The sequence below is a fragment of the Carya illinoinensis genome, chromosome 3 (genome assembly GCF_018687715.1).
Source record: "Carya illinoinensis cultivar Pawnee chromosome 3, C.illinoinensisPawnee_v1, whole genome shotgun sequence".
Taxonomy (NCBI): Eukaryota; Viridiplantae; Streptophyta; class Magnoliopsida; order Fagales; family Juglandaceae; genus Carya; species Carya illinoinensis.
The window spans coordinates 9,242,831-9,269,055 of NC_056754.1; the positions used below are offsets into that span (position 1 = coordinate 9,242,831).

The 26,225-nt window shown below is 37.7% G+C and overlaps 2 protein-coding genes and 1 long non-coding RNA gene across 45 annotated transcripts; 1 reads left to right on the top strand and 2 right to left on the bottom strand.

Moving 5' to 3' along the window:
• The first annotated feature begins 1,656 nt into the window (after nt 1–1,656).
• On the top strand, nt 1,657–13,603 carry LOC122303111 (F-box protein At5g07670-like). Of its 43 annotated transcripts, none has more exons than XM_043114702.1 (8): nt 1,657–3,243; nt 3,895–5,241; nt 5,492–5,910; nt 5,997–6,030; nt 8,513–9,283; nt 9,406–9,459; nt 10,792–10,857; nt 11,857–13,603. In XM_043114702.1, exons 1-2 carry the CDS (start codon nt 2,174–2,176, stop codon nt 4,160–4,162), a joined length of 1,338 nt encoding a protein of 445 aa, XP_042970636.1. In that variant the 5' UTR covers nt 1,657–2,173; the 3' UTR covers nt 4,163–5,241; nt 5,492–5,910; nt 5,997–6,030; nt 8,513–9,283; nt 9,406–9,459; nt 10,792–10,857; nt 11,857–13,603. The 43 variants fall into 43 exon arrangements, with proteins under 43 accessions (XP_042970636.1, XP_042970651.1, XP_042970623.1 ...); XM_043114717.1 differs by lacking the exon at nt 10,792–10,857 and having other exon boundaries at nt 11,857–11,931; nt 12,531–13,603; XM_043114689.1 differs by having other exon boundaries at nt 8,513–12,410; nt 12,531–12,605; nt 13,061–13,603.
• A 167-nt stretch (nt 13,604–13,770) lies between these two features.
• Nucleotides 13,771–16,457, bottom strand: LOC122303114 (NADPH-dependent aldo-keto reductase, chloroplastic-like). Its single transcript, XM_043114725.1, has 5 exons — nt 16,223–16,457; nt 15,793–15,968; nt 15,125–15,368; nt 14,402–14,581; nt 13,771–14,225 (listed from the first exon to the last, which is right to left on the bottom strand). The coding sequence occupies exons 1-5, from the start codon at nt 16,340–16,342 to the stop codon at nt 13,998–14,000; spliced, it is 948 nt and encodes a 315-aa protein (XP_042970659.1). The 5' UTR covers nt 16,343–16,457; the 3' UTR covers nt 13,771–13,997.
• Nucleotides 16,458–18,818: 2,361 nt separating this feature from the next.
• LOC122303115 lies at nt 18,819–20,078 on the bottom strand. Its single transcript, XR_006240604.1, has 2 exons — nt 19,798–20,078; nt 18,819–19,548 (listed from the first exon to the last, which is right to left on the bottom strand). It is a non-coding gene; the product is annotated as an uncharacterized LOC122303115 (long non-coding RNA).
• Nucleotides 20,079–26,225: the final 6,147 nt, after the last annotated feature.

Below are 26,225 nucleotides of genomic sequence, written 5' to 3' on the forward strand. Positions count from 1 at the left end.
GCAGTAGTTTTCTTCCTTAGACCATGTGATAAAGGCAAGTAGCTTTGCTACCGTCAAATCAAGATGATGTGTTGGAAATATTGATATACAATCAAAGAAAACAAAAAAATTGAGAGAAAGGTGTATGATTTCAGTTCGCCTCAATATGGATAGGCATTCTGGGTTTGGTATTGAAACACTCAAGGGAGTCATTTTTACCCATCAATCAAAGTACTTTAAGAAAGGTAAAGGGGCCCAGAAAACTGAAAAGAGCTAAAATGAGAAGAAGTTAAGCAGCTAGGCTAATTGCACCACCTCAAAAGGAGAGAGAAAAAATAAATGTTTTGATCCAAATAAAAAGCACAGAGACATTAATCTCGCATTAACCAAAACTTTCAGATCATTTACATGAATTCAAGACACTCCCATTTAAGGTTCAAAAAACAAAACAGAAAGTGTACTAGTTTACTTCCCATTAGGGCGTGGGTTAAATATTGAAACTTTTTTACTTATATTTTCCTTTCTTGAAATGCTGTTGGGAAATTTAAGGCATTATTTTATGGGTCAAGTTGGGTATTGTGCACAGCCTCGGTTCCCCATAATAGCAATCAAATTGGACAAAAATCCCACACGAAAAGGCCAGTGAAGGGCCAGCTAAGAAGAGTGTGTGTCTCTGTCTATTTCTCAGACTAATTAAATTATCGAGTCTTGGGATGCCCTGTCTGTCCTACATAATTTATTCCAGCACACAAACTTTTCTGAGATCCAAACACTTTCAGCTAACATTATTGTAAGCTAGTGAGTCTTGTGAACATTTTCTGATGAATATTTCTTTTGTTGTAAGGCTGAAGATATCATCACATCGTATCCCTTCAATGATTGTTGTCTGTGAATCGTTTGTTATGCATTGCTTTGTCTATATATGGAGTTTTTGTTCCTATTTGCGTACCAGAATTTTTTAATACTGTCATCTAACAGGTTGTTTTCAGCGATGGATCACAACTCAACGCTGGATTATTAAGGAATTTCTTGTTTTATTTTCACAATAATAGGGTAATGCCTTGGGATATAACTACCATTCACTTGGTAGACATGTCAATTGAGTAACTAAAAGAAAACAAAAATGAAAAAGTAAAGAAAGGAAACAAAAGCTGGTAAAGATGTTTGTAACCATAAATTATACAATCGTTTTGAAATAAAAGAATAAAATATAAGATTAATATAAAGAAATTAATTTTTTAATAATATATCTCACTCTTTTAAAAATAATTATGTAGCGTTTACGCACTTTATGATTATATATAGAATTATTCTAAAAAATAAATTTTTTTTACACGGTTTATACCTTATCATCTTCGATAATATTTATTAATATACTAAATAATTTTAAGTAGATTTATTAAAAATAATACATTTAAGATGAGAAATAATATAGAGAAATGATGATTATAATCATAAAATATGAAAACGTTGCATATTATTTAAATAAATAAATAATAAATATGAAATTTTTATTAAAAAAATAATTTTTAAATAATAAAAATTTTTTTTTAAAGAATATATGACGTTTGTATTATCCTTGAATATATATTACTAAAAAAAATTGTATTTCTGAAAACATTAATTTGTAGGCCCCAAAATTCAAAATTTTCAAAGGAGTGAGGATAAAAACAAATGGCTGGAGATGTTCAAATCTCATTCCCCCACCGCTTCCATTGCCTTCCGTTGGCCCTCAAGTCTTCGCGCACACACACAGAACTATTTCATGGCAGAAGAAACAAGTTGAAGAAAAGCATATCCGCAGAGAAACGGAAGAGGGAGGGGGAGAGAGAGAGAGAGAGAATCGAGGGTCCGTGAAAGAAAATCTTGGGGGTGAAAGAAAATTGGAAGTAGAGAAGCTGGTTCAGGAAGAAAGTAAGAGGTAGTGAAAAGAGACTTCTTGTGAGAAAAAGATTTTAGAGAGAGAGAGAGCGTGTTGGGGCTGGGGGCTGGGGATGTAAATTTAGAAGCAGAGAAGAGCCAGAGAAAGGGAGAAAGTTCGTCTTTCGAATTGAAGAATCTGGAAGAAACGATATCGTTATCTGCGGAGAAACCTGAAATCCCTAGCCCCCCAACTGTGAAGGAGCGGTCTCCAACTTGGTCCGACCTCTGGCTCAAGAACACCAAGAAGCCTCTCAAGCATGTGGTGTTGACCATGCAGCTACAGTCCCTCTCTTCCCCCACCATCAATTCCCCCCAAATCTCCAAAACCCTAACCCCCAGTTTATCCAAATCAGACCCTACCCTCCTCCTCCCCGACGCAGTCCTCCTCAAAATCCTCGCCGAACTCCCTGATTCCCAGCGCAAACCCAACTCCCTCGTTTGCAAGCGCTGGCTTAACCTCCAAGGTCGCCTTGTCCGCTCCCTGAAGCTCTTGGATTGGCATTTTCTCGAGTCGGGTCGCTTGGTTTTTCGGTTTCCAAATCTGACCCATGTAGATTTGGTTTCTGGGTGTTTGGTTTCGCCCCGAAATTCGGGTATTCTGTTGAGCCATAGAGTTGTTTCGGTTCATATCGGATCCACGTTCTCCAAGATGTGGAAGGTATGCGAAGATAGTCTGTTGCCTGCTGAGGTTATTGATATGGGGCTAAACGTGTTGGCTAGTGGTTGCCCCAATTTGCGCAAACTCGCGGTGATTGGCGCTAGTGAAGTGGGGCTGTTGAATGTGGCCGAGGAGTGCTCGACACTCCAAGAGTTGGAGTTGCATAAGTGTGGTGATGATGCATTGCGCAGCATTGCCGCGTGTACGAATTTGCAAGTCTTGAAGCTGGTTGGCAATGTGGATGGGTTTTATAGTTCCGTGCTTTCGGATATTGGGTTAACAATATTGGCACGAGGGTGTAAGAGGTTGGTGACGCTCGAGCTTCATGGTTGTGAAGGGAGTTTTGATGGGATTAAGGCAATTGGGCAGTGTTGCCTAATGTTAGAGGAATTGACAATTTGTGATCATAGGATGGATGGTGGATGGTTAGCGGGGCTCTCATATTGTGAAAATCTCAAGACTTTAAAGTTTCAGTCCTGTAAAGGGATCGATCCGAGTCCGGGGCCAGACGAGTTTTTGGGCTGTTGCCCGGCTCTAGAACGGTTACATTTGCAGAAGTGTCAGTTGCGGGATAAGAATAGCCTGCGAGCGCTGTTTGTGTTGTGTGGGGCTGTGAGGGAGATGGTTTTTCAGGACTGTTGGGGCTTGGATAACGACATGTTCATCTTCGCTAGTACTTGCAGGTTATCGTTATTTGACTCTGTTTAGTGCGTACTTTTCGTTTTCTCCTTAAAGCTCTGTGACAATGAATTGATAATAAAGCATCCACTTTTAGTATACAGTTGGTGAGACTCCCTTGCTGATTAAAGTCTTTATATATATATTCATTTTCACATTTCTAATATTGTTGTGTATGGTTATAATGTATAATTCAAGTTGAAATGTTGTCTATTCGTATTACTTTTTAATTCTATTGTATATGCACGTACCTCTGCACATAAAGCATGAGAACCATGGAATTCCTATGTTCTTATCTTTTATGTGTACAATGCTGATCACACATAGTAAGAATGATAGATGGCCTATTATGCTACCAACTTATGTTCATGGGCTCGCCTGGAAATAGGAATAATTATGCTTAAGTGCTCCTCCATTGAAGTCTGTTATGCAAAATCAAGTGTTAATTATGTAAAAAAGGTGATGGCATATCTGCTTGACAGTCCACAACCGGTCTCAAAAAAAAATTCTGCTTGACGGATCACAATCTATTGAATAGATCGATATATCATTAGAGAAGGTTCTGATGACTCGGAAGATGCTATCTCAAGGATTTGAATATCTGCAGGGAAATGTTCTTTGATAGGAAGATTAATGGGTCTTGCTTTTTCTAACAGGAGGGTAGAGTTCCTATCTTTGGACGGATGCTCATTGCTGACAACCGAAGGTCTGGCCTCTGTAATTCTTTCCTGGAAAGAACTTCGAAGACTTAGAGTCGTCTCCTGCAAGAATATAAAGGATAGTGAAATTTCTCCTTCACTCTCAACCCTGTTTTCTGTTTTTAAAGAGTTGAAATGGAGGCCAGATACGAAGTCGCTTCTTCCATCGAGTCTTGTGGGGACCGGCATGGGAAAGAAAGGTGGTAAATTTTTCAGGAGGATGTGAGACCTAAAAGCTGATAACCGGAATCTGCAGCTTGATCTTACACAGATGATTCAGGCAAACATTGTTAAAGGAGTTGTGATACTGTACCAATATTCTGTAATCATTACGTTAATTTAGATGGTTAGAATAGATATTGATGTTCGCAAAGAAAGATTGTAAACATCGTACATTTTGCCTGACCCGCTCTCTCGGGGGTTTCCCCACCCACCACAATTTTGATTCAACAGGGCAGATTATCTAGGTCATGTTTTGACTGTTCAGTCAATAATACTCGAGCATGCTTGTAACGTCAATGGCTTGCTGCAGTTCATTATCTATGTAGGTGGCTTTTTAAGCGTGCCAGACGTATGCACTCTGAAACAATATTTTTAAATCAATCTTGAGATTGGTTTTTGGAAATTCATTGCCACGTAATGCAACTGATGCTGCACACGAGAAACATTGCCACATTGCCAATGCGCTGAAGTTAAGAAAAGCTACTTTGCTAGAATATTTGTCAAGATAATGATGTAGGCAAGATGACAGAAAGAGCACTGCAACAGAAAGAGCACTGCAAGGGCAAACTGTCTTCTTTTTTAACATAATTCATTCAGTACAACAGGAACCATAATATGTTACCACGGTGTTTTCTACTCATAAGTCATAACCCGGCTGATTGAAAGTATCTTTATCTTTCGTCTTTTTCGGGGGGCATTCGCTTCCTTATTCTTTTGTTATTTGGGTAGAAAACGAACAAAGGAAATGTCCATGAAACCCTCACACTTGAAATTTTCCATTTTCGTGAGTATCGATCAAACTCCTGACGTGAAGTTTGCTTTTTGGCTTTTAGTGTAACTCCGTTGTCGTTGAGGTGGCAAAACCATAGTAGTATAAACTTTGAAGTGGAACGAGAGGGCGAGCAAGCGACACAGAGCGAGAGAGAACCTTTTTCTGTTCACCTAGTGATAGAAAGAGCGATGAAGGAGAAGGAAGTGACAGTTTCAAGCCCTAAAAGTGGGAATGATACCGAGAAAAATTAACCCGTACCAACCTTCAGACCCTCTTCCCGAAATGCTTCCTCCAAATACGACTTCGTCAAGGTTTTCTTTTCCTTTTATTCTTGGGAAAACTATGAAATCTTAGTTAATTCTTTTTTTTCCCCTTCTTATACCCCATGCAATTAATCGCATTCGGTGCATTTGGCTTGATCTTTCTTGTTTCTGTACTTTCATTGCAAGCAGTCAGAAACTAGTTTTGTTAATCTGATGATTGTTTTATGCATTATTTTAGTCCTTAAAATAGTTTTTACTATTTTTTTTCCAAACTTCCTTGCGTTTCTTTTTGTTATAGGTAAAGGTTTGGTTGGGTGACAATGCTGATCACTATTACGTTCTATCCAGATTCTTGCTCACTAAGGTCTAAATTCGCGCCCAGTTCAATCATTTTTGTATAATTTTTTATAGATTGTTTAGTTTTGGCTCCATAGTCCATTTATGGGATCTTAATTTTCTGATAGTCCTTATTTTGTTTTGTTTATTGTTTTTGCATCGAGTTGTTGGAAATGAATATCACATCATGTTGATAGTGAGCTTGTTGCAATGAACGTGCCTCGTTCATTTCACATCAACATGATTAAGTGTCACGTGGTATTCGTTGCCCTTTTCTGTTGGATAGTTATGCCTGATGTTTGCAGATACCAAATCATGTAGCTATTAAAATTGCTCTCGAGCTCAAGAAGCTGCTCTCATAGACAACAGCCTTCTAGATATGTATGTCATCTTTACTATATTTTTTCTATATTCTTTTATCCAGATTTAGTTAAGAGTTTCACATGCATACTTGTATCATATTTCAGCTCTCAGTCAGATTTGGAAGCTAATCTGTTTAAGGTATGCCGTGTGTACAATTTAACCACATTTCTACTTTTAAGGGTTTTGTTTCCCTTATGATATTCGGTTTGTTATTCTGGTAAATATTTCCTTGTATGTGGGAATCTAATGACATTTCACTGTTACTTTTTTGGTAGTAAGATCACTGATAGGTTAAGTCATAAGTGTGCAACTTAGGTTGTATTTGCGTAGTGTAGTGATCTGAGATCCCTATCCACATTAGGCCCATATACACTCGCAAAAGCCCATGTCCACCCATCCCCAATATTTTTAAAAGAACCGGCACCAAATAATTCCCAATACATTCCTCTACTAACTCTCCCACTCTCTTATCCCATATCAACAACACACCTCCTGAAGCACCCAATGAAGCAAGATAACTGCAACCCACAAAAGAGCATCCCCACAAACTATGAATGATGTTTCTATCAATAAAGCTCAACTTAGTTTCTTGAAGACAAACAATATTAATTTTCCAGCTACGAAGTAGGGATCTAATACGGAGATGCTTGTTGACATCGTTAATCCCCCTTACATTCCAAGAGAGGATTTTAGGCTTCATTTGATGACCAAGACCCCCTCCCTTTCAATTTGTCCCTCCCCACACTTCCCTCCTTGTTATCGTAATTAATGGACCAAGTTAATCGTTTCAACTCGCTGTCCTTTTTCATTGCAGACTTCAAAGCCATAGATCTTCATGCTTCAATAGCAACAAGAGCCTTAAACTGCCCTTCAAACCCTTCACAGGATTTCCCCACACATGCCTGTAAATCTTCAACCTATTTTAAAACCCAATCCAAGGCATTTCTGGTTGAAGCATGAGACGGGAGGGTACGTATAGGAATCGAGCTACCCACTTCCTCATCAAAGCTTTCCTCCTCATATAATTCCAACTGTAAATTGGGCTCAACCAAATCCCCTTTAGAAGAAGACTCCTGTTGTAAATCTCCAAGACAAACCAATATCGAGCTATTGTTCATCTCAGGTTGCAAAAGATTTTCAACTGGAAGAATAGGCTTTAATAACAGAGGAACCGAGTCCAACAAATGCACTCCATTAACAAGAGGAGCCAAAGACACAAATGGATTAAAAACATCTTCACTCACCACATCCTTTTCAGAGTCTCGTACCACTAATTCACCCTCTTCCACCTCCGGCAACAGAAATGTTTCCGACACACCACCAGAGGAGTTGCCAATGACCGGGGAAATAGTCTGTGCAACCTCTGAGACCATCAGATCATGTAGCAGTGCCGTCGTGCTAGACTCACCTGAGACTCCTGATACACCCAAGACCATCTGATCAAGTCTTAGCCTTCCACACCCGTTTCGGGCTTTTAACCAGGCCCAGTTCATTCACTTTATTTTTACCCTTCAAACTTTCATCCCTCTTATGACCCAAACCAGAAGCCTGCCCACCCTTCATAACACCCTGCTGCATATCCATTCCCTTATTACCTTCAGAGCCCACAGGGCCCAACCCCAACTTAACCCATTTCAGCATGAGATCCACATTAAATTCATATCCAATAACGCATCATACATGGCCTTCAGCGAGAAATCCTTCCCAACCCTTGATGAGCCCTTCATGAGAATTCAGACCATCACCCTTGAGAATATGAACAGACTCTTGCAACGACTGCCCTCCCGAATGCAAGATCTTCCCACCACACTTCCCCCGGACCTCCCTACTTTCCTCCATACATGTAGGCGGCATCTTCAAAACCTCTGCAAAGGTCCCCTTTCTTCCCTCTTCAACGTAAGACTGTGATGCAACCTTCTTAGGTACTCTATGTTTAACACCCAAAACAGAGGAAGAAGAAACAGCCACTCTCAATGATTCTTCAAATCTCCTCCACCCCTCACCCTTTGGCTCTTCTGGAACAATGATGAAGCCATGCCTTCTTTCTTGTCCAAACTCCAACAAAGACAGAAACCTGCTATAACTATTGTGATATCTTTGAACCTCCAACACTTGATTCCCCTTCCTTTGAGTTTTGTAAAACTCAGAAGAGCCAACGGACGCTCCACAAGCTTCCACCACAGATGCCAACCATTCCATAGCAGCACTATCAATGGAAATGAACTTAGTGACCCTATGACTACTCTCTGTGATCCTCCACTACTGTGCATTTTCTTTTCTAAGCTCGAAGAGCTTCTGATCAATATGTAGCTTCAGACCGACACAAACCCATCAAACAAAACAGTACCAAGAACAGTCCAGAAAACAACGAGAAATATAAAAGAAAGAAAAGAAGAAGTGAATAACGAAAAGAACAGAAAAAACAATTTAGAAGAAGAAAGAAAGATGAAGATTAATGGATTATTCTTGGCGAGAAGCACTGGGAATGCGGAGAGGAAAAGTCAGAGAGAGAGAGAGAGAGAGAGAGATGTTATCATTCTATGCAAAAGATAACGGCCAGTTTAAGATTGTATCTTTGTATGCATTATATCTTGGTGCTAGTAAGATTGTATCTTTGTAGGTTTTGAAGAAGGCTATGAAAGATGGGAAGCCAATTATAACTGAGGTATGTTTTCTATTCTAATTGTGTGGATGTAAAACATTTATGCAGTTCATTTCTTCTTCCTCCACTCTCCCCCTCGTGGTGTTTTGCCACGATTAGCATTTTCATATGCATTTGGAGTATTTTATATTATGTAATCTACTGAATGAACCAATTTCATTGTTTTTAACCATTGGCTGGGAATTCATTTAGATCCTAGCATTTATTTGATGAATGATGAGAATAAAACCCTGGATAAGATGCAGCAAAAATCTAAAGAAGCTAGTCATGCCTCTGTGACATGGGATGATAGCACTGCAACTGAAATAGAAAATCATTCTACTAGTGTTTGTGGAAGTAACTGTGAAAAGAGCAGCAGTCCCTGGCATGTGAGCTCAAAAGAAGGGATATCTAATGATCAGGTGAATGAATCCTTCGGTACTCTGGAGTCAATCAATCTAGCAGGAAGTGTCTCTGGGAGCAAAGTTCTTACACTTTGGATTCTGCTGACATGTTTAAGATTCAGTAGATCTCTTCTGAGATTGCTAACAAGTGTTACATATACTTGAACAACGAATGAGTGAAAAGAATTACTTGGCAGGCGCAAAGTTTTCTGATTGCTTTTCTGCTTACACAGGTGAAACTCTTAAAGATCCAGGGAAAGAAGGAAATTCATTTGTTAGGAAGAAGTCTGGTTCTGAAGCAATAATTATACCTATAGTTCTGAAGATGGTTGAATTTGATCATAAGGTGTGGATGATCTTATGCAATTTTGTCATTTTAATTATACGAGAATATAATATCAGACAAGCTTCTCCGAAACGAGAATTAGAACAAGAATGGAGAAATATAATATAAAGCTAAATGTGCAGGCATTACTAGAGTGGATCACGACCTGCACATTTAAGGATAAATATCTAGTCCAGGTACTAATGATTGTCGAGTTTATAACTTTATATTGGCGTCATTGCCATGTATCTTCAAGTTTCAACTTGTGGATCATGTTGGGTGATTTAGCTGTTAAGTAATATAGAGTGAATACACTACATAATTGGGTCTTTATGTGGTTGTCTGGACAAAATTCAAAATAAAGAGAGGATGCTGAAATCGAATGTTTATACCAAGCTCCCAGTTTTGGCAAATCCACGGTGCCATGCTTTGGTAATGGCATTTCATGCACAGAATGTGTTCCCTACCATATAATAAACATGGTTAACTATTCTCAGCGTGAAATTGCTTATGGGCAGGTATAATTTTTGGAATATAATGGTAGACATACCTATTTATGACAAAACAGGGCATATATTATATGAACAGAAACACTTACATGCATTGGAAAGAATTTAGTCAAGAACTGGTTCAATAAGATTGATTAAGATGAATGAAACATGATTAGCCATACAAAGAAAGGAGGGAAAAATATTGAAGAAAATTACAAGTCAAAGGCAACGTGTTATTCATGATATCAAAGATGGTTAGGAGGTTCCAGTCAAAGACCATATCAAAATTTTTTGAACTAGTCTTTATGTGGACAAGGCTGTATGGTGCACATAACATTAAGATGAATAAATTGGCTTACATAATAATCAAATGCCTTAATTATGGCCTGCAATGTCTTTCAGGGAATTGAGGGGTTTCTATTTTAATTTTTTGCAGTTTAAGTTTATCTGTGATAAATTTAGTGTAGCATTTGGCTTCATATGTTGTTCAAAAAATGTAATCTTGGGAACTGGAATAGGAAACTCCTCATATAAGTTTTGGCTTGTCCACTGAATACGGCTGTCTTCTTGAACCAATCCTATATTTGTTCAACATAGATGGTAACTTCTCTTTTTTTCCCTTATATCTATTGATCATACCTAGATGTGGTCGCTAAACTTTGTATCAGGCTTTTGCCTTCTTTTGATAATATAATTTATTTTACTTATAAAAAAAACTTCTCTTTTTTTCCCTTTTAATTTATATTTATGAGATCCATATTGTAGCAGAATAAGCAGATTAAAATATAGTGCGAATTAAATGTGTTCCAACCATATGTATGCAAGTGCTGTTCCAATTTTAGCCAACAATGCAGCTTGCCAACGTCTGGAACCTGCACATTTCTTCTTATTTCATTTCCTTTTGCTTCTATAGTATTGTCTTGATTGTTTATTAATTAAAATAAAATTTCAGTTCAATTTCTTTGCTCGATTATTTGTATTTTCTTCTGCCTTTCTTTTTTACAATCTTTTTCTTCCAAACACTTTACTTTTTTGCAGGACAAAGATAAGCTACTAACCAACTTAAAAACTATTCTGGGTTATCTTTGTTCATTCAAGTCACGGGTATTCCCGCTCATATTTGTTTCTTTTGGTTGATAAGATGCAAGCAGGGCTGCCATTGTCTTGCATATTAGTAGTGATTCATAACTGTCTGAATTATATCAAGGGGCCTTCAAATCAAAAAATTAAAATGGTTTAGTTTGATGGGTTACTTTTACAGTAAATCTATTAATTCAGGTCTGACTATATAGCTAAAATCTGGGTTTGAGAGAGAAACAAACACAGAACATCATATTCATTGAAACTTTCAGTTTGGGAAGATTGATGGATATCTTTATCATGGTTTTCTTTTAAGTTCTATGCACTGGTCCTTAAAGTGAGCATAGGTCAACTTTCTGACTGTTTAGTGATGGATGCCCCATCAGATGAAGGCATCCGATTAATCAAATAGACAACAACAAGGACTACATCAGTCCAAACCCGTTTGGGAACACACATGCAATAGAAGGGCTCGAGCCACTTCCGACAAATGATGATTTCTACATTCCACCACATCATTCCATTATGGGGTGCGAAGGCAGGAAATTTGACTGATAATATATCATTTTCAAACAAATATCAAATATGCGGTAAAATTAGTAGATCCAGACTTATCAAAAAATTAGTAGATCCATAATTTGAAATTGTGAGAGAACAAAGTGTGAATTTGGGTTCCAATTGGTTTTCATTTGTTACTAAAAAGGTAGAATATAGAAAACACCTTATTGTGTTTCATAAATGAAACACCATATCGTACAAAGAATGTTCTTGCAATTGATTTGAATTTAAGCATTGATTTTAACTACTTTCTGGATTTCAATGTGCCCACAACTCGGATCTTTACCTTTCTTTTAGTTTTAGGATTACGTATCATGTTACTGGTGTAGGGATAGGGATACCTTAACTTCGTTACGTTTGTATTCACGAGTTTTAGAGTGCTGCCAACCATCTTGTTTATCAAGTTTTTTAATATAGTTTATCATTTTCCCCTTAATTTAATTTAATTGAATTTTCTTGGAATAGGGTTGGACTGTTGCTAATATATCAGCAACAATGTTCCCACAAACACTGGATTGGCTACACAGTTATCTTCTTCAGGTACATGATAAGATGTCGGCTGGTCTGAAGGCTGCAACTTGACCCCAATCTCATGGTTGCATCAATATTATAAGATGCTGAGCTCTTCCACTCATGACTGTTCGTAACCTGGAAGTTAGCCCAGCTTGCTGGTCTGAAGCCAGTTTTTGGGTTTTATGCCTTCATCAAAGGATTCAAAAGCTACTTTTTCTGGGATATGGGAATGATACATTAACTGTTTTTCTGATAGGCGAGTTATGACTCAGTCCAAATTTGATTTCTTGTGTCTTCAGCCACCTATGAAATATATAAATCCTGAAACTAAAACTTAGTGGGAAACAACTATGACCTAATTGTGGCTATAAAAAAATCCAGGAACTGCTCAGAACGCTAGCAATTTTTTGGGAAAAGATCGTAAAAGAGTTTGATTTTGCAGTAATTTGTAAAGTCAAGTTTCCGGGGAATTAGCTCATTGACTTCATTTTCAGATGTTATTTAGAGTAAGGGATTCTTTCAGGGGAAACAATCCTACAACAGTTTCATTTCGCTAGCAAATTTTTTGGGAAAAGATCCTAAAACAGTTGGCCTCATTCCTTCCCTTGATTATTGTTTTTGTGCAGTGCATTAAGCAGGGCATTTCATCTGAGTCCAATGAAGATGGAAGACTAACAGCTGAAAATTAGAACACATGCTCAGTTATTAAATGAACTCTCAATAGTTTTAACCTTTTTACTGTTCGTGGATGATATGCTCTTTATTTGTATTTTTTTTTTCTTTTGTGAATCTCTTCTTAATGTAGTGGTCTAGACCCTTTTTCCTGAAAAGAGTAATATTTCCTTGTCAAAGAAGACAACAGAGAAAGATAGGATTGCAGGCGGAGAATGAAATGATGTTCAAAGACGCATGCCATTTTGGGCTTTTTAAATAATTAGGAGAGGATGGGGGGGAATTAAATTGCTCTTACCTTTCAAGCATACCTCTCTTATAGCTGTAAAAAAGTGATAACTAAAGCTACATATTGTTGACTATAACGAAACTGAGTACTACTTACAGTTATTGCTTGCTTTCGCTTCTTTTGTAATTTAACTTTCCTTCCCTTGTGTAGATAGCCATTGTAATAATATCTATGCAAATTCTTGTTACTTATCAGAGAAAAATAATATCTATGCATATGGGAGAGAGAACGAAATCAATAAGGGTTCTGGACACAAAGATACTGGGAAAGCAGCTGAAAGTTGGGAGGACCAAATCAATGAAATGAATGTAAAGAGTTTTTCACGGCAACCTTTCTCGAGCTTCTAGCAGGATGAAAATTTCCCTTGGTTAAATGAAGCTTTTTGCGAGTCAGGTCTGCCATCCTTTTAACTGCAATCTTATTTCAGTGACCAACTCCCAGCCCGTCGTGATCCCCCAAATCCCACTTTTATAGACTGGATCATGGCTTTGGAGAGGATGCACAGAGAGCCCCACTAAATGCTTTTATCTTTATGTTTGATGATATTGGCACCGGTTAATCGGTTCACCATTTGTGAAACAGACTGCTAAGAAGTCTAATCGTAGGATATGTGCATTGAACTCATCTTTTTCTTGATCATCCATCTCCTTTTGCTTATAATGTAATTATCTTTAAATGCATTCTATGTTCACCTTTGCAGATAAATAAGATTGGTGGAAAAGGATACGATTTTTTTTTGTTCCTGTTTTTCTTATTATTGTTGAAGTAAAAAATGCATACTTTCCCACTGCTCTTTATGTGCATTGAGAAACCTGTGCCCTGATGACTAGTTATGCCACCGTTCTCCCCATAATTGAAACCTAATTACAAGGGGTGCATAATGGGATCCCTAAAGACCATAACAATTGGAGCGAAGAAATAAAGATATAATAAATAGAGATACACATATCCAGGGTTCCAGGCTCTTGAAAATGGACTTTCATATCTGCTCTTGAAGAACCAGAAGGATCAATAAATACTGAAACCTTTCAGCATTCTAGTACAACCGAAAATATGAAAAAAAAAATAGAAAAGGTCGGGGGGATTTTTTAATCGTACATCTCAAATGGGTCGTTCTACCTTGTAGTTTTACTTAAATTTCATCATCCCAAAGTTCCTGAATTGTCCTGTAGGGGCTTGTCGTTTCATTAACAAGAAACTCCCCTCTCATGATCTTCCACTCCTCCAACCTGTCAATGTCATTGAAATCTTGATCGTCCAACTTCAGATCAAAGGACCCCATGTTCTCCTTCATCCGATTTTGATTAAAACTCTTGACAATCACGCTTGATCCTTTCGATAATCCCCATTTCAGAGCAACCTTCATAGTTTAAAGCAAACTTAGACAATCTTTTAAAAATAAGTCATTTCAGCTGGTAGCATGTGTTAGTGTGCATGTATAAAAGAATATACTTCACATTTTTCAAATCAAAGTCTAGCTAATTTAGGTGCGAGACAATGGAGAGTAATGTTAAACTACTAGAGTTGGTTGTCTACCTGAGCTGGGGTTGCTTTGTGCTTGAGAGCAATGGATTGGATGATTGGATTATCCACCACAGCCGTTGATCCCCATATGTTCCCGGGCCCACCGAGCGGTGAGTAGGCGCTTACGTGGATTCTGTGGTTTGTACATGTCTCTTGGAGCTTGCTTTGCCTCCACATCGGATGCATTTCTACCTATCGAAAGAAATTGAGTTGCTTAATTTAGTAACATGTTTTCTTCAGCAAGTTCACGAATCACACTACGTTAGGAATTGAATTCATTGATTATTGTTAAGCATATGAATGCGAAAAGCTCTTTGGAGTCCATCCTTCCAGTTTTGGAGGCATGATTGAAGGACATTTTGAAACGTCACTCTTTTGGTTGACATTATTGACTTAAAAAAACAACCTTACCATATAATATACATTTCACGTCTTAATCTCATAAATTTAAAAAATATATATATATATATATATTTTTCGTGGGATTTTTTTTTTCTTAAAAACAAGGTTGACTTGTAGCTTTTATTTTGATTGGTATTATAGACTAAAATTCAAACTTAAACATCACATACATGACATTGGACTAGAAAACAGGATTCTTGCCAGAATTTGGCAGAAAGTGTGTTTTATGATTTGTCTATTGATGAAACTGGTGACCACAATGACAATGATCTTTGAATTTCGGAATCACCAAATCTAAATTTGCCTAACTATGTTGATGTAATGGTGGTATACCTGATTGACGGCTGGAGGAACAGAAGCAAAATTTAGCAGATGTTCTATCTTCTTGCTGGAGAAATTGCTCACACCAATGCACCTGCACAACCCCATGTCCAGGCACTTCTCCATCGCAGCCCAGGTGGACTCCATCTCCAATACTTCAAAGTCCTCTTCCTTTGGGACTGCATAACAAGCCCATGGCTTTAACTTCACTGGCCAGTGCACCAGATACATGTCCACATATTCCATGCCCATGTTCCTACATTCCAAAACAAAAAACCAAAGCAAAAAGCTCAGAAAGCTAAATTTTTTTGTATTTTCTCATAATATCTATATATATATGCCATGCCCTGGACTACTATATCTTGATTCTTGGGAGATCTTATTTTAATCCGGAAAACACGTTAAACAAGCTCAGAATGACACACCCACTTGCATTTTTTAAATGGGAATTTGGGTATTATTAGCACTCTTCTTCTGTGTTGCTTAAAAATGAAGGAAAGGTAAAATGTACGAGGTTTCTTTGAGCTGAATTCGAGGGTTTTTCTATAGTGCTTTAACAAAGTTTGATTTTGAAGCTATGCAAAAGAATAAACATAAGGGAGAAGAATATAACAAGAACATATATCATTTACTAGTTGTGTGTGTGTGTGTGGATGTTAATGCATGCGATTAGTGCTTACTGTAGAGTTTGCTTGAGTGCAGAAACGGGATCATGGTGATCACTCCCCCAGAGTTTAGACGTAACAAAAATGTCTTCTCGCTCTACTCTCCCATGGAGGATTGCCTCTATCAAAGCATTGCCCACAGCTGGCTCCGAACCATATATTTTTGCAGTATCAAAATGCCTGTAACCCATCTGCACATCATACACAAACAACCACATTAATTATCACTTTCATGCAAAAATCTTTGGCAGACGAAGGAACATATAATCCAAAAGATCCAAATTCATGACAAGGACACGGATCCCACAGACCATATTTTATTCGTGTAAAGAGTTAATATGTTCTGCAAGGCCCTTACAAAATCACTAAAATTAGAAACAACAATCACAGAGGATCTTTTATTCATTTATTTATTTCAAGGAAAGGACGAGTGTACGTTTTGTACCTTGAGGGCCTTATGGATGGCTAGCTCTGTTGTCTCCCTATCATTTTCTGAGGAATAAGTGCCTAAACCCATGACAGGCATCGTTATGCCACAGTTCAAATGCACCCGATTGCTCCTCATCTCTCTCTCTCTCTGTGACAGTGTATGAGTATCTTTTTGTGCACGACACAAATTAGCTCTCCATCTCCACCTATATATGTACACACACACACACGAGAAGTCAAGATCATTAAGGATCGATTTGCTTATGATCCTTCATCCACAAAATACTTACAGGCTTACAGCACTAGGTAGCAATATTATATTTCTTTTGTGGAAGTCAATGAAAGATGTGGAAAGGACGTTAAATTAAACTAATTGAAGTACACAAATCAAAGCATGGGATCTTCCTTGTCTCCAGGGATTTTCTCTAAGGGGCCTTTCAGTTTCATATATACTTTTAGACACCCTTAAATTGCACCTTTTATACACACACACACACACACACACACACATATATATATATATAATAATGCTATATACAGTTTAATCTCCCACTTATTTTGAAAAAAAATGAAATTCATTATTAAAAATATTATTATTTTTAATGTGAGTCCTAAATTTACTTCTTCTTTTTTTCAAAATAAGTGTGTAGAACTTATGCAACTCAAAACTACAAATATTATTTATAAATATATATATATATATATAAGTCAACTATCAAAAAAACAGCTATATGGGGTGGGTATGTATGAGGAAGAAGGAAGAATATGTTGCAGTATCTTTGATCTCCACTCATTCCATTCCCAATCCTCCTTCCCTTTCAAAACACGAATTTCAGGTTTGTTGGCGGTGCCGAAGAGTCGTTTTTAATGGGATCGTTGACTCCTAACGTATCAGGACACCTTAATTAATGATTAAAATTTAAAACAACGTCCAGTGTTTGACTTGGAGTTTTATCGAATGATTTTTTATTTTTATGTTTTTTGATTTTATTCTTGAAAAACGAATCAATTCAACTAGTTTTTAAAGGTAGCTTATTTGCATGCCATTACTCTTCTATTTAATTTAATTTTGTTTCCTGAGTTGACTTTATCTGAAAAGGTCAATATCAATTGTTTGTTTTAAGAAAAAATCTAGTTGTAAGCATAATTATACACTAATATATACATTAATTTATTGTGATTGGATAAAAAGTAAATTTTATTAAAAATAATGTTAATTTAAAATTTAAGTATAAATGAATCAATATTGATATGTAAATTAGTACGCGACTTTGCTTATATGTAACAAAACTCTTATTTTAATCATGTATTGCTTCGTAGTAATATGAGAATTATCATCTCCAATCATACTAATTTACTTTAAATAGTTATATCAATCAGTGTAATTAGAGATGACAAATTCAAAACGAAAAAAGACCTCGAGTTTTTTCTCTTCTATTTTCTTTTCTATTCATCGTCTTAATTTATCAAAATTTTCTCAAGAAAAACATTGATCTGCACGTGTGAGATTGTACAACCCATGCATGATGATCTATTCAATTCGTTTGGAGCAAAAGTTACGAAGGAAATCTAAATGCAGATATACAATTGTGTTAAAGAGATACACATTGCTGTAGTTTGCATGGACGTAGGAGACACCCAACAAAATACAAGATTTTTCTATAGCACCGCCCCAATACGTGTCGGGATCTTACAAATCCCATCATGTGGGAATGGGATTTTCTCATGTTCCAATGATCTTAATTACCCATATCCATGCCCATCCTCCTCCTCTTCTTCTTCTTATTCTTTCATTTAATTTTTTGTTTTTGTACGTAGTGGTACCTCTGGCAGTGTTGGTTTTCTGTTCCAATAACTGGTGATGCCGTACATCTGGATCTCAATTATGACAGCTTAGACTGTCGGTCCAAATATTTGTTCAGCACTACAGTAATCAAAGCTAAGCATTTGATGTTCTGTACTATTCGCATGTAACCCCCAAATTTTGGTAATTATTGATTAGATTATAAGTGCGTCTATGTATTTATAATATAATTAAAGACATTATCGTACTTTGTAGTCCCTAGGCTCCCCAAACAAAAAATTTTACCAAAAGAATATTAACGTTATATATAGTTATTAAGTACGTAAATATCATATAATTAATTTTAAAAAAATAAAAATTATTATTAAAAAATTTATTTTTTTCATATTTTATATATATCTCGTATTTATTTTTTAAAAAAAATAATTATATAATGTTTATACATTCACGATTATAACTATATATTATTTCTTTTAAAAAAAAAAAGAAATACAACCAATTGATACTTGGATAAATTATAAAACGTGTAAGTTTCACGTTTATAATTTCAAAAGAAACCTAGCTACTATTCTTTTTTTTTTAATTTTGAAAGCTCCAACGCTGACCGGAGAAGATCTCAATCTCAAAAATGAGGGCTCGAAGTTGTTGCATTGCGCAAAGATTAATATCTTGCAAAAAAAAGATTGGATGTTGAAAATCTGATACAAGCGATAGAGATTCTCCGTACTCAGCATTGGCTACGAATGTCAAATAGGGACGCGTTTCCAGATTTTGGATACGAATCACTAGAGAATTGAGATCGAGCAAGTAGAATCCCGCACAACAGTGAAGATCATTGCCAACTTGTCAATTTTCTATGGCAAAAAAATCTGATTTTTTCCAGCGAATTAATTGTGTTTGTTTTATGGGAAATTAATTAATTATTACTGATCGAGCTTAATTACTTACAACTCGTAGATCCTCCCACGCAGAATCCAAGATCATGCCAGGTTTAGAGCCACCAAATCCTCATAATGATTACAGAAGAATGGTAGGTTAATCATTTTCTCGGGAAAAAAAAGCTTACTAGTCTTTATTTGTAGATAGAAAATGCTAGGGATCCCACCATACGATCCCCTTTTTCCTTTCCGTTTGACGTGGGTTCTCCGCATTGGCATTCTTTATTTTTTTTTTTCTCCACGTTGTTGGCTAAAACATGTTTTGAAGTTTTCATCCATATTTTCTTGGACGATTTGACGTAACCTCACAGTACTTACTTTTGATCTCTCTCACACTCCATATTCACTTCCCCTGTTTCTTTTTCTACCAAAATCGAAAGATCACCCATCACCATCAACGCGCAACACCGAAGTTCCAACCTCCCAAACACACGAAAATAGGCACTATCTGCATGAGTCAACCTCTTTTGCAACCACAATAGAGCACTTCATCACATATCAACCCCTCACTCAATTTCCACGATCCTCCCATGGTCATCCTCTCCGAGTGTCTCCTCCACGTTGCTTGCTGTTGCCGCTGTTTCTCGGTGTTGTCAAACTCTGCACATCCCAAACTTAGCCACCACGACATCAATGTACAACTCAACTAAAAGAGTGCGGTAGCTTACCCAGGGAAAGAACCAAAACCAGAGACGCCGTGGGAAAAGAGACACAACGAGTTGGGTGGTGCGGCAAAGCTACCGCCAATCTGGGTAGTTGATTAAAAGAGAGAGTGTGTGTGTGTGATGAGAGAGAGAGAGACGGAGCAAACAGAGAGACACAGAGTGAGAGGAACCAAGAGAAACTTACGGCTTTGAGGGTGGCGTGCGACAGCGAGCTGGAAAACACTAAGACAGACAGATGCTGGCATGGCATTGAGTGAAATAGACGCGGTGGAGATGATGTGAGGATGCGGTGGCGTCTCTAGACCCCTGATGTAAAGCAAGTTGAGAGCACAACCGTGCTCTGTTTTTCTCGCCTAAAAACAAGGCTGCAACTTGGCTTATGATGCAACACGAGAGAGTTGGGCTGTTCGGTTAGATCACATGGTATGTAAGTTTTCAGAATAAAGGTAAGAGATTTGAGACAAACTTTTGTTCTCATTTAAATTCCCTACGACAAGTGTTGCTTTCCTACATATATATAATGCTATGACTCTGCCAAAAGCAGATGACAGTGAATAATGTACAGCCTCCTAGCCCACGCCTGGACTGTCCACTACAAGAATAATCAAGCTCGCTAAAAAGACTAAAAAAGGACACTATAAACAAAGACTATTTACAAGTGACCAAGACACATGCAGAGGAATCTTTTAGTAAAATATTCTGAGCTCATCCTGATGGCAATGCACTCGAGCTTTGATCATCATGCTTTAATACCCTCCCACAAGATGGAGAATATATGTTGGTTATTCCCATCTTGGAAAGATGTGATTTCAGGATGTAAGAGGGCAGTGCCTTAGTGAATATGTCAGCTAGTTGAGAAGTGGTGGAAACATGATCTGTCTGTATACTGCCTTCTTGAATCTTATCCCTAATTAGGTGACAATCCACCTCTATGTGCTTAGTCCTCTCGTGGAACACTGTATTAGCTGCTATATGCAATGCAGCTTGGTTATCACACAGTAAAACAGCAACTTGAGGATGATCAACAAGGAGATCAACAAGTAGTTGGCGCAGCCATGTAAACTCAGCAGTAGCAGAAGCCATTGCTCTGTACTCTGCTTCTGCAGATGAACGAGAGACAATCGCTTGTTTCTTTGATTTCCAAAAAATCAATGAATTTCCCAAGAACAAGCAGTAACCAGTTATTGAGCGCCTAGTGTCTGGACATGAGGCCCAATCTGAATTACAGTAACCTCTCAATTGAAGAGGTGATGAAGCTGACAGAAAAACTCCTTGGCCTGAGGCTCCCTTTAGGTATCTAAGTACCTTGTGTGCTGCTGTAAGGTGGGAAGTAGTTGGTTCTGCCATAAACTGACTTAAAATCTGAATGGGGTAACTAATGTCCGGTCTGGTGATGGTCAAGTATAAGAGGCGACCAATTAATCTTCTGTAGATGCTAGGATCAGTTAATGTAGTACCAAAATCCTTACTTAGCTTGTGATTTTGATCCATGGGCAGCTTAAGTGGCTTCGACCCTAGAGTGCCTGAATCAGCCAAAATATCCAAGGTATATTTCCTTTGACAAAGATGTATACCATGAGGGGATTGAGCAACTTCAATCCCAAGGAAGTATCTAAGGGGGTCCAAGTCTTTAATCTTAAATTGTTGATTTAAGAAGGCCTTAACAGCAGCAACAGATTTTAAAGAGTTGCTTGCTACAAGTATGTCATCAACATAGACTAATAGAGCAGTAAAACAACTACCATTAACCATGTGAACAAGCTATAATCAGACTTTGATTGTATAAAACCAAAAAGGATGAGTGAGGCAGAGAATTTCAAATACCACTGCCTTGAGGCTTGCTTCAAGCCAGAAAGACTTCGAAGTAACTTGCAAACCTGACCAGGTTTTCCTTTATCATAACCAGGAGGCTTCTTCATGTATATTTCTTCATTAAGCTCCCCATGGAGGAATGCATTATTCACATCAAATTGATGGAGATGCCACCCCTTTATAGATGCCAATGCCAATAGAGTTCTAAATGTCACCATCTTGGCCACGGGTGAGAATGTTTCGTGGTAATCAACTCCTTCCTGCTGTGTGAATCCCTTAGCAACCAGCCTAGCCTTCTTTCTTTCAATGCTGCCATCTGATCTATATTTTGTCTTGTAGACATATTTGCAGTCAATGGTGCCTTTCCCAGGTGGCAAGTCAGTAACCTCCCATGTGTCATTCAACTCTAATGCTTCAAGTTCAGCCTCCATTGCTTTACACCAGCCATGATCCTTAACAGCCTCATTATAGGTGTGTGGATCATTGTGTGATGAAATGATGACAGAAAAGGAAGAGAAGGTAGGCGACAGATTTTTATAAGAAAGAGAATTGGATAGAGGAAAGTAAGTACCTGAAGCCTTGGACCAAGACTGGTCATGTTGGAGTGAGGAGGCTTGTTGGCAGTGGAAGTCTTGTAGGTACTGGGGTGCCCTCCTTACTCTGATTGATCTTCTGAGGTTAGTTTCATTTGGGAATTGAGATGAATCATTAGAAGTTTCTAGAGAGGTATAAGGATGGGGTGATGCAGAAGGAGATGGTGAAGGAGGAGAAGAAGTTTCAGATTCTGTCAAATGGGAAGAAATGGTAATTGGATTGATGGGAATTTGTGGTGAAAAATAAGGATTAGCATCATCTTGTAGAGTGCCTTCTGAACCTATTGGTGGAGGTGAAACATGAATTTTTGAAAGTTGGAAAGGGAATATATGTTCATGGAAGATCACATCTCTAAAGATGAAAATTGTGTTGGCCTCAAGATCCAACAGTTTGTAACCCTTGACCCCAAAGGGGTAACCAAGAAAGATGCACCTTCTTCCACGAGGATCGAATTTTTTTCTTCCTTGAGATAGAGTGACAGCAAAATAAAGGTAGCCTAGAGTCTTCATATGTGAGTAAGTGGGTGGAATCTTGAACAATAGTTCAAAAGGAGTTTTGTTAGACAAAGATGGACTAGGAACTCTATTGATTATGTAGGCTGCAGTTAAAATACAGTCACTCCAATACTTGATAGGAAGATTAGATTGGATCTTAAGTGCTCGAGCTATGTTAAGAAGGTGTTGATGTTTTCTTTCTGCAATTCCATTCTGTTGAGGGATCTCAACACAGGTTCTATGATGCATAATACCCTTTCTATTATAAAATTCTTTCATTTGGAATTCTAGTCCATTGTCACTTCTAAGGATTTTGATCTTAGTATCAAATTGTGTTTCCACAAGGTTAGAGAAGGCTTCAATGCAAGCTCTGGTGTCAGATTTATTCTTAAGGAGATAAATCCAAGTGCTTCTTGAAAAATCATCAACAATGGTTAGGAAATATCTAGATCCATCATAGGACTCAACAGAATTTGGACCCCATATGTCACAGTGTACAAGCTCAAAGATTTGTTTGCTTTTATGTGTGCTAATGGAAAAAGGAAGTTTGTGTTGTTTAGCAATTGGATAGATGCAACAAGGAATATTGGCAGTAGGCAAAGAGACTTTAACAGAATTATCTGAGATCAAATTTAAAATTGAAAGGGGTGTATGACCCATTCTACAATGCCAAAGATTTGATACATCATCAAGATTGCTACTAGAAGAAGCTGAAAGTGACATGTTTTTCTTTAGGGAAATAGAAAATTGATCAAGCAAAGCTGTAGAAGGCACTTCAGTCACCAAAGGATGGTATAAGCCATTCCTCAGCTCACCCATGCCAATCGTGGTCCATGACAAAAGGTCCTGAATGTAACATGAGTGTGAAAAGAAAAGAAAACAACATGAAATGGAGTTAGCTAATTGTTTGGCAGAAATCAAATTAAAATTGAAAGAAGGGACACACAAAACATGATTCAAGGTCAATGTATTAGTGATTTTTATTGTGCCAATGTGGGTAACAGGAGCTATGTGCCCATTTGGGAGTTTAACTGTGTAGGAGACTTGTGATGTAATGGAAGTGAACAATGAGGTGTTACAGATCATGTGATCTGTAGCACCAGTGTCAATTATCCAAGGTGAGATAGTAGGTGATTTTTGAGAGGAAGAAGTGAGGCAAAAATGCATACCAGACATGGTGGATGAAGAACTGAAATCTGTTTGGACTTGGTTGGCTGAACGGTTAGCAATGGGAGCCTCCTTCGACTGCAGTAGTGACATGAGCTGTTGATATTGGTCTTTGGTAAAGGACATCTTCTCCTCAGTGTCTTTTTCCTGCTCTAGTGATGACATGTTAGCAGAAAAACCCATCTGTTTTCCCTTGTTATGGAGCTTGTGTCCAGGTGGGTATCCATGTAATTTGTAGCACTTATCCATCATGCGCCCAGTCATGTTGCAGTGACCACAAACAGGGGCATGTGCATTGCCTGCTTTGAAGCAGTTTGCTAAAAGGTGGCCTTGAATGTGACAGTGAGAGCAATAGGGTTTCTCATGTTTCTGTGTGAAAGATGGCCTTGTGGCAGGCTTAAAAGATGAGTATCCTTTCTTAATGGCAAAAGCCATTGACTCAGAAGAAGGCAAATTAGAGAGCACAGTATGATGCCTCTCTTGTTGTTGGATGATGGAGAAAACTTTGTTTATAGCTGGTAAGGGGTCCAGGATCATTATTTGGTCTCGGTTGTAAGAGTCATTGAGGCCCATCAAAAATTGGATAACACAATCCTGTTGATATCTATCTAAAAGGATGTTGAGCTTCCCACAAGTGCAATCAGGCAAAGGTTCATAAATTATCAGTTCATCCCACAAAGATTTTAATTTGCCAAAATAAGCACTTACAGAATCTTGGTCTTGTTGTATAGCAGCTAAGGCTTTCTTTAGTTGAAAAATTCGTGGCCCATTTTGATGTGTGAATCTGTCCTTCAACTCTTCCCAAATCTGTTGGGCATCATCTACTAGAGCAATACTTGACCTTAAGTTTTGGGTAATAGAGTTTTGTATCCAAGATACAACAAGGTCATTGCATCTTTCCCAAGCATCAAGGAGAGGGTCAGCAGGATCCTTAGGCTTGAGTAATGACCTATTGATGAAGCCAAGTTTGTTCTTGGCTCTCAGGGCTCTACACATAGCTCTTGACCATGTTGTGTAGTTGTCTGTAGTGAGAAGATCAGGGACTAAAGGAATGGATGGGTTGTCACCATGGTCAAGTCGATAGGGGTTGACTACATTGGTGAAGTCAAGAAATATAGATGGAGGAGAGTTGTTTTGAGGGATCTCGGCAGCCATGAAAAAGTTTTATTATTTAGAACCTGGCTAGCTCTAATACCATGTAAGTTTTCAGAATAAAGGTAAGAGATTTGAGACAAACTTTTGTTCTCATTTAAATTCCCTACGACAAGTGTTGCTTTCCTACATATATATAATGCTATGACTCTGCCAAAAGCAGATGACAGAGAATAATGTACAGCCTCCTAGCCCACGCCTGCACTGTCCACTACAAGAATAATCAAGCTTGCTAAAAAGACTAAAAAAGGACACTATAAACAAAGACTATTTACAAGTGATCAAGACACATGCAGAGGAATCTTTTAGTAAAATATTCTGAGCTCATCCTGATGGCAATGCACTCGAGCTTTGATCATCATGCTTTAATAGGTAACTGAGTAGAAGGGTGATACAGTGGGGGTGTAGCTGGTTGGGTAGTGGTCACGGTGGCAGCACAGTGGTACTGAGGTTTTCCTTTGGCTGGGCAGTGGTCTAGCGAATTTCACCATGCATGAGGGAACTCAGCAGTGTTGGGTGGTTTCCATTCAGTTGCTGCTGCGAGATGGAGGCTAGATTAGTTGGAGATGAGTACGAAGATGGAGAGGAGGGGAAACAAGACAAACTCGGAGGCTGGGTTGGAGATGAGTTCGGGGGGAGACGAGACGAACTCGAAGGCTGGGAATGGACGAAATTGATGGAGATGAAGAAATGTGTTTTAGCCAACTTAGAGAAAAAAAAAATGACAAGGATCCACGTTAAACAGAAAGAGAAAACGAGATTCCAGGGCGGGATACCTAGCATTACTTTTTATAGATTATAATTAGTCACAACTGAATGTAAATCTTCATCAAATTGAGCTACATTTATTTCCAACTGAAGTATTTGAGACTTTTTTTTATTTTTTTGAAAGTATTTGAGACTTTGAGTTTTGAACTCCCCTACCTTTTTTTACTTTGTGGGACTAAGCATACTAGTATACAGTTAATTAAATACAACTATTTTTAGATATTCTTAAAGTATTTCGTTATTATTAATAAATTATTTATAAACTATTTATTATTTTTTTATATTATTTAAAAATTATTTTATTACTATTTAAAGATATGATTGACTGAATCTAAAATTGACGCGTGAATACAAATTATGCTATTTAAGAAACATTTCACAAAACTTGTGGCATGTATCAAATAAACAAACTTTAACAACAAATAACAAATAGAATGTAATATAGACCTGATAAAAATGAAAATAAAAATTACACCCAACCACAGACGTTGATCCCCATATGTTCCCGGGCCCACCGAGCGGTGAGTAGGCGCTTACGTGGATTCTGTGGTTTGTACATGTCTCTTGGAGCTTGCTTTGCCTCCACATCGGATGCATTTCTACCTATCGAAAGAAATTGAGTTGC

Excerpts from the sequence above, each read along its gene's own strand:
- LOC122303111 (XM_043114680.1), top strand. The coding sequence starts at position 2,174 with ATGCAGCTACAGTCCCTCTCTTCCCCCACCATCAATTCCCCCCAAATC. Across the intron at positions 3,244-3,894 it reads ATCTTCGCTAGTACTTGCAG|GAGGGTAGAGTTCCTATCTT; the intron begins GTTATCGTTATT and ends TTTTTCTAACAG.
- LOC122303114 (XM_043114725.1), bottom strand. The coding sequence starts at position 16,342 with ATGAGGAGCAATCGGGTGCATTTGAACTGTGGCATAACGATGCCTGTC. Across the intron at positions 15,369-15,792 it reads GCACTCAAGCAAACTCTACA|GAACATGGGCATGGAATATG; the intron begins GTAAGCACTAAT and ends TTTGGAATGTAG. Across the intron at positions 14,226-14,401 it reads ACAAAGCAACCCCAGCTCAG|GTTGCTCTGAAATGGGGATT; the intron begins GTAGACAACCAA and ends TAAACTATGAAG.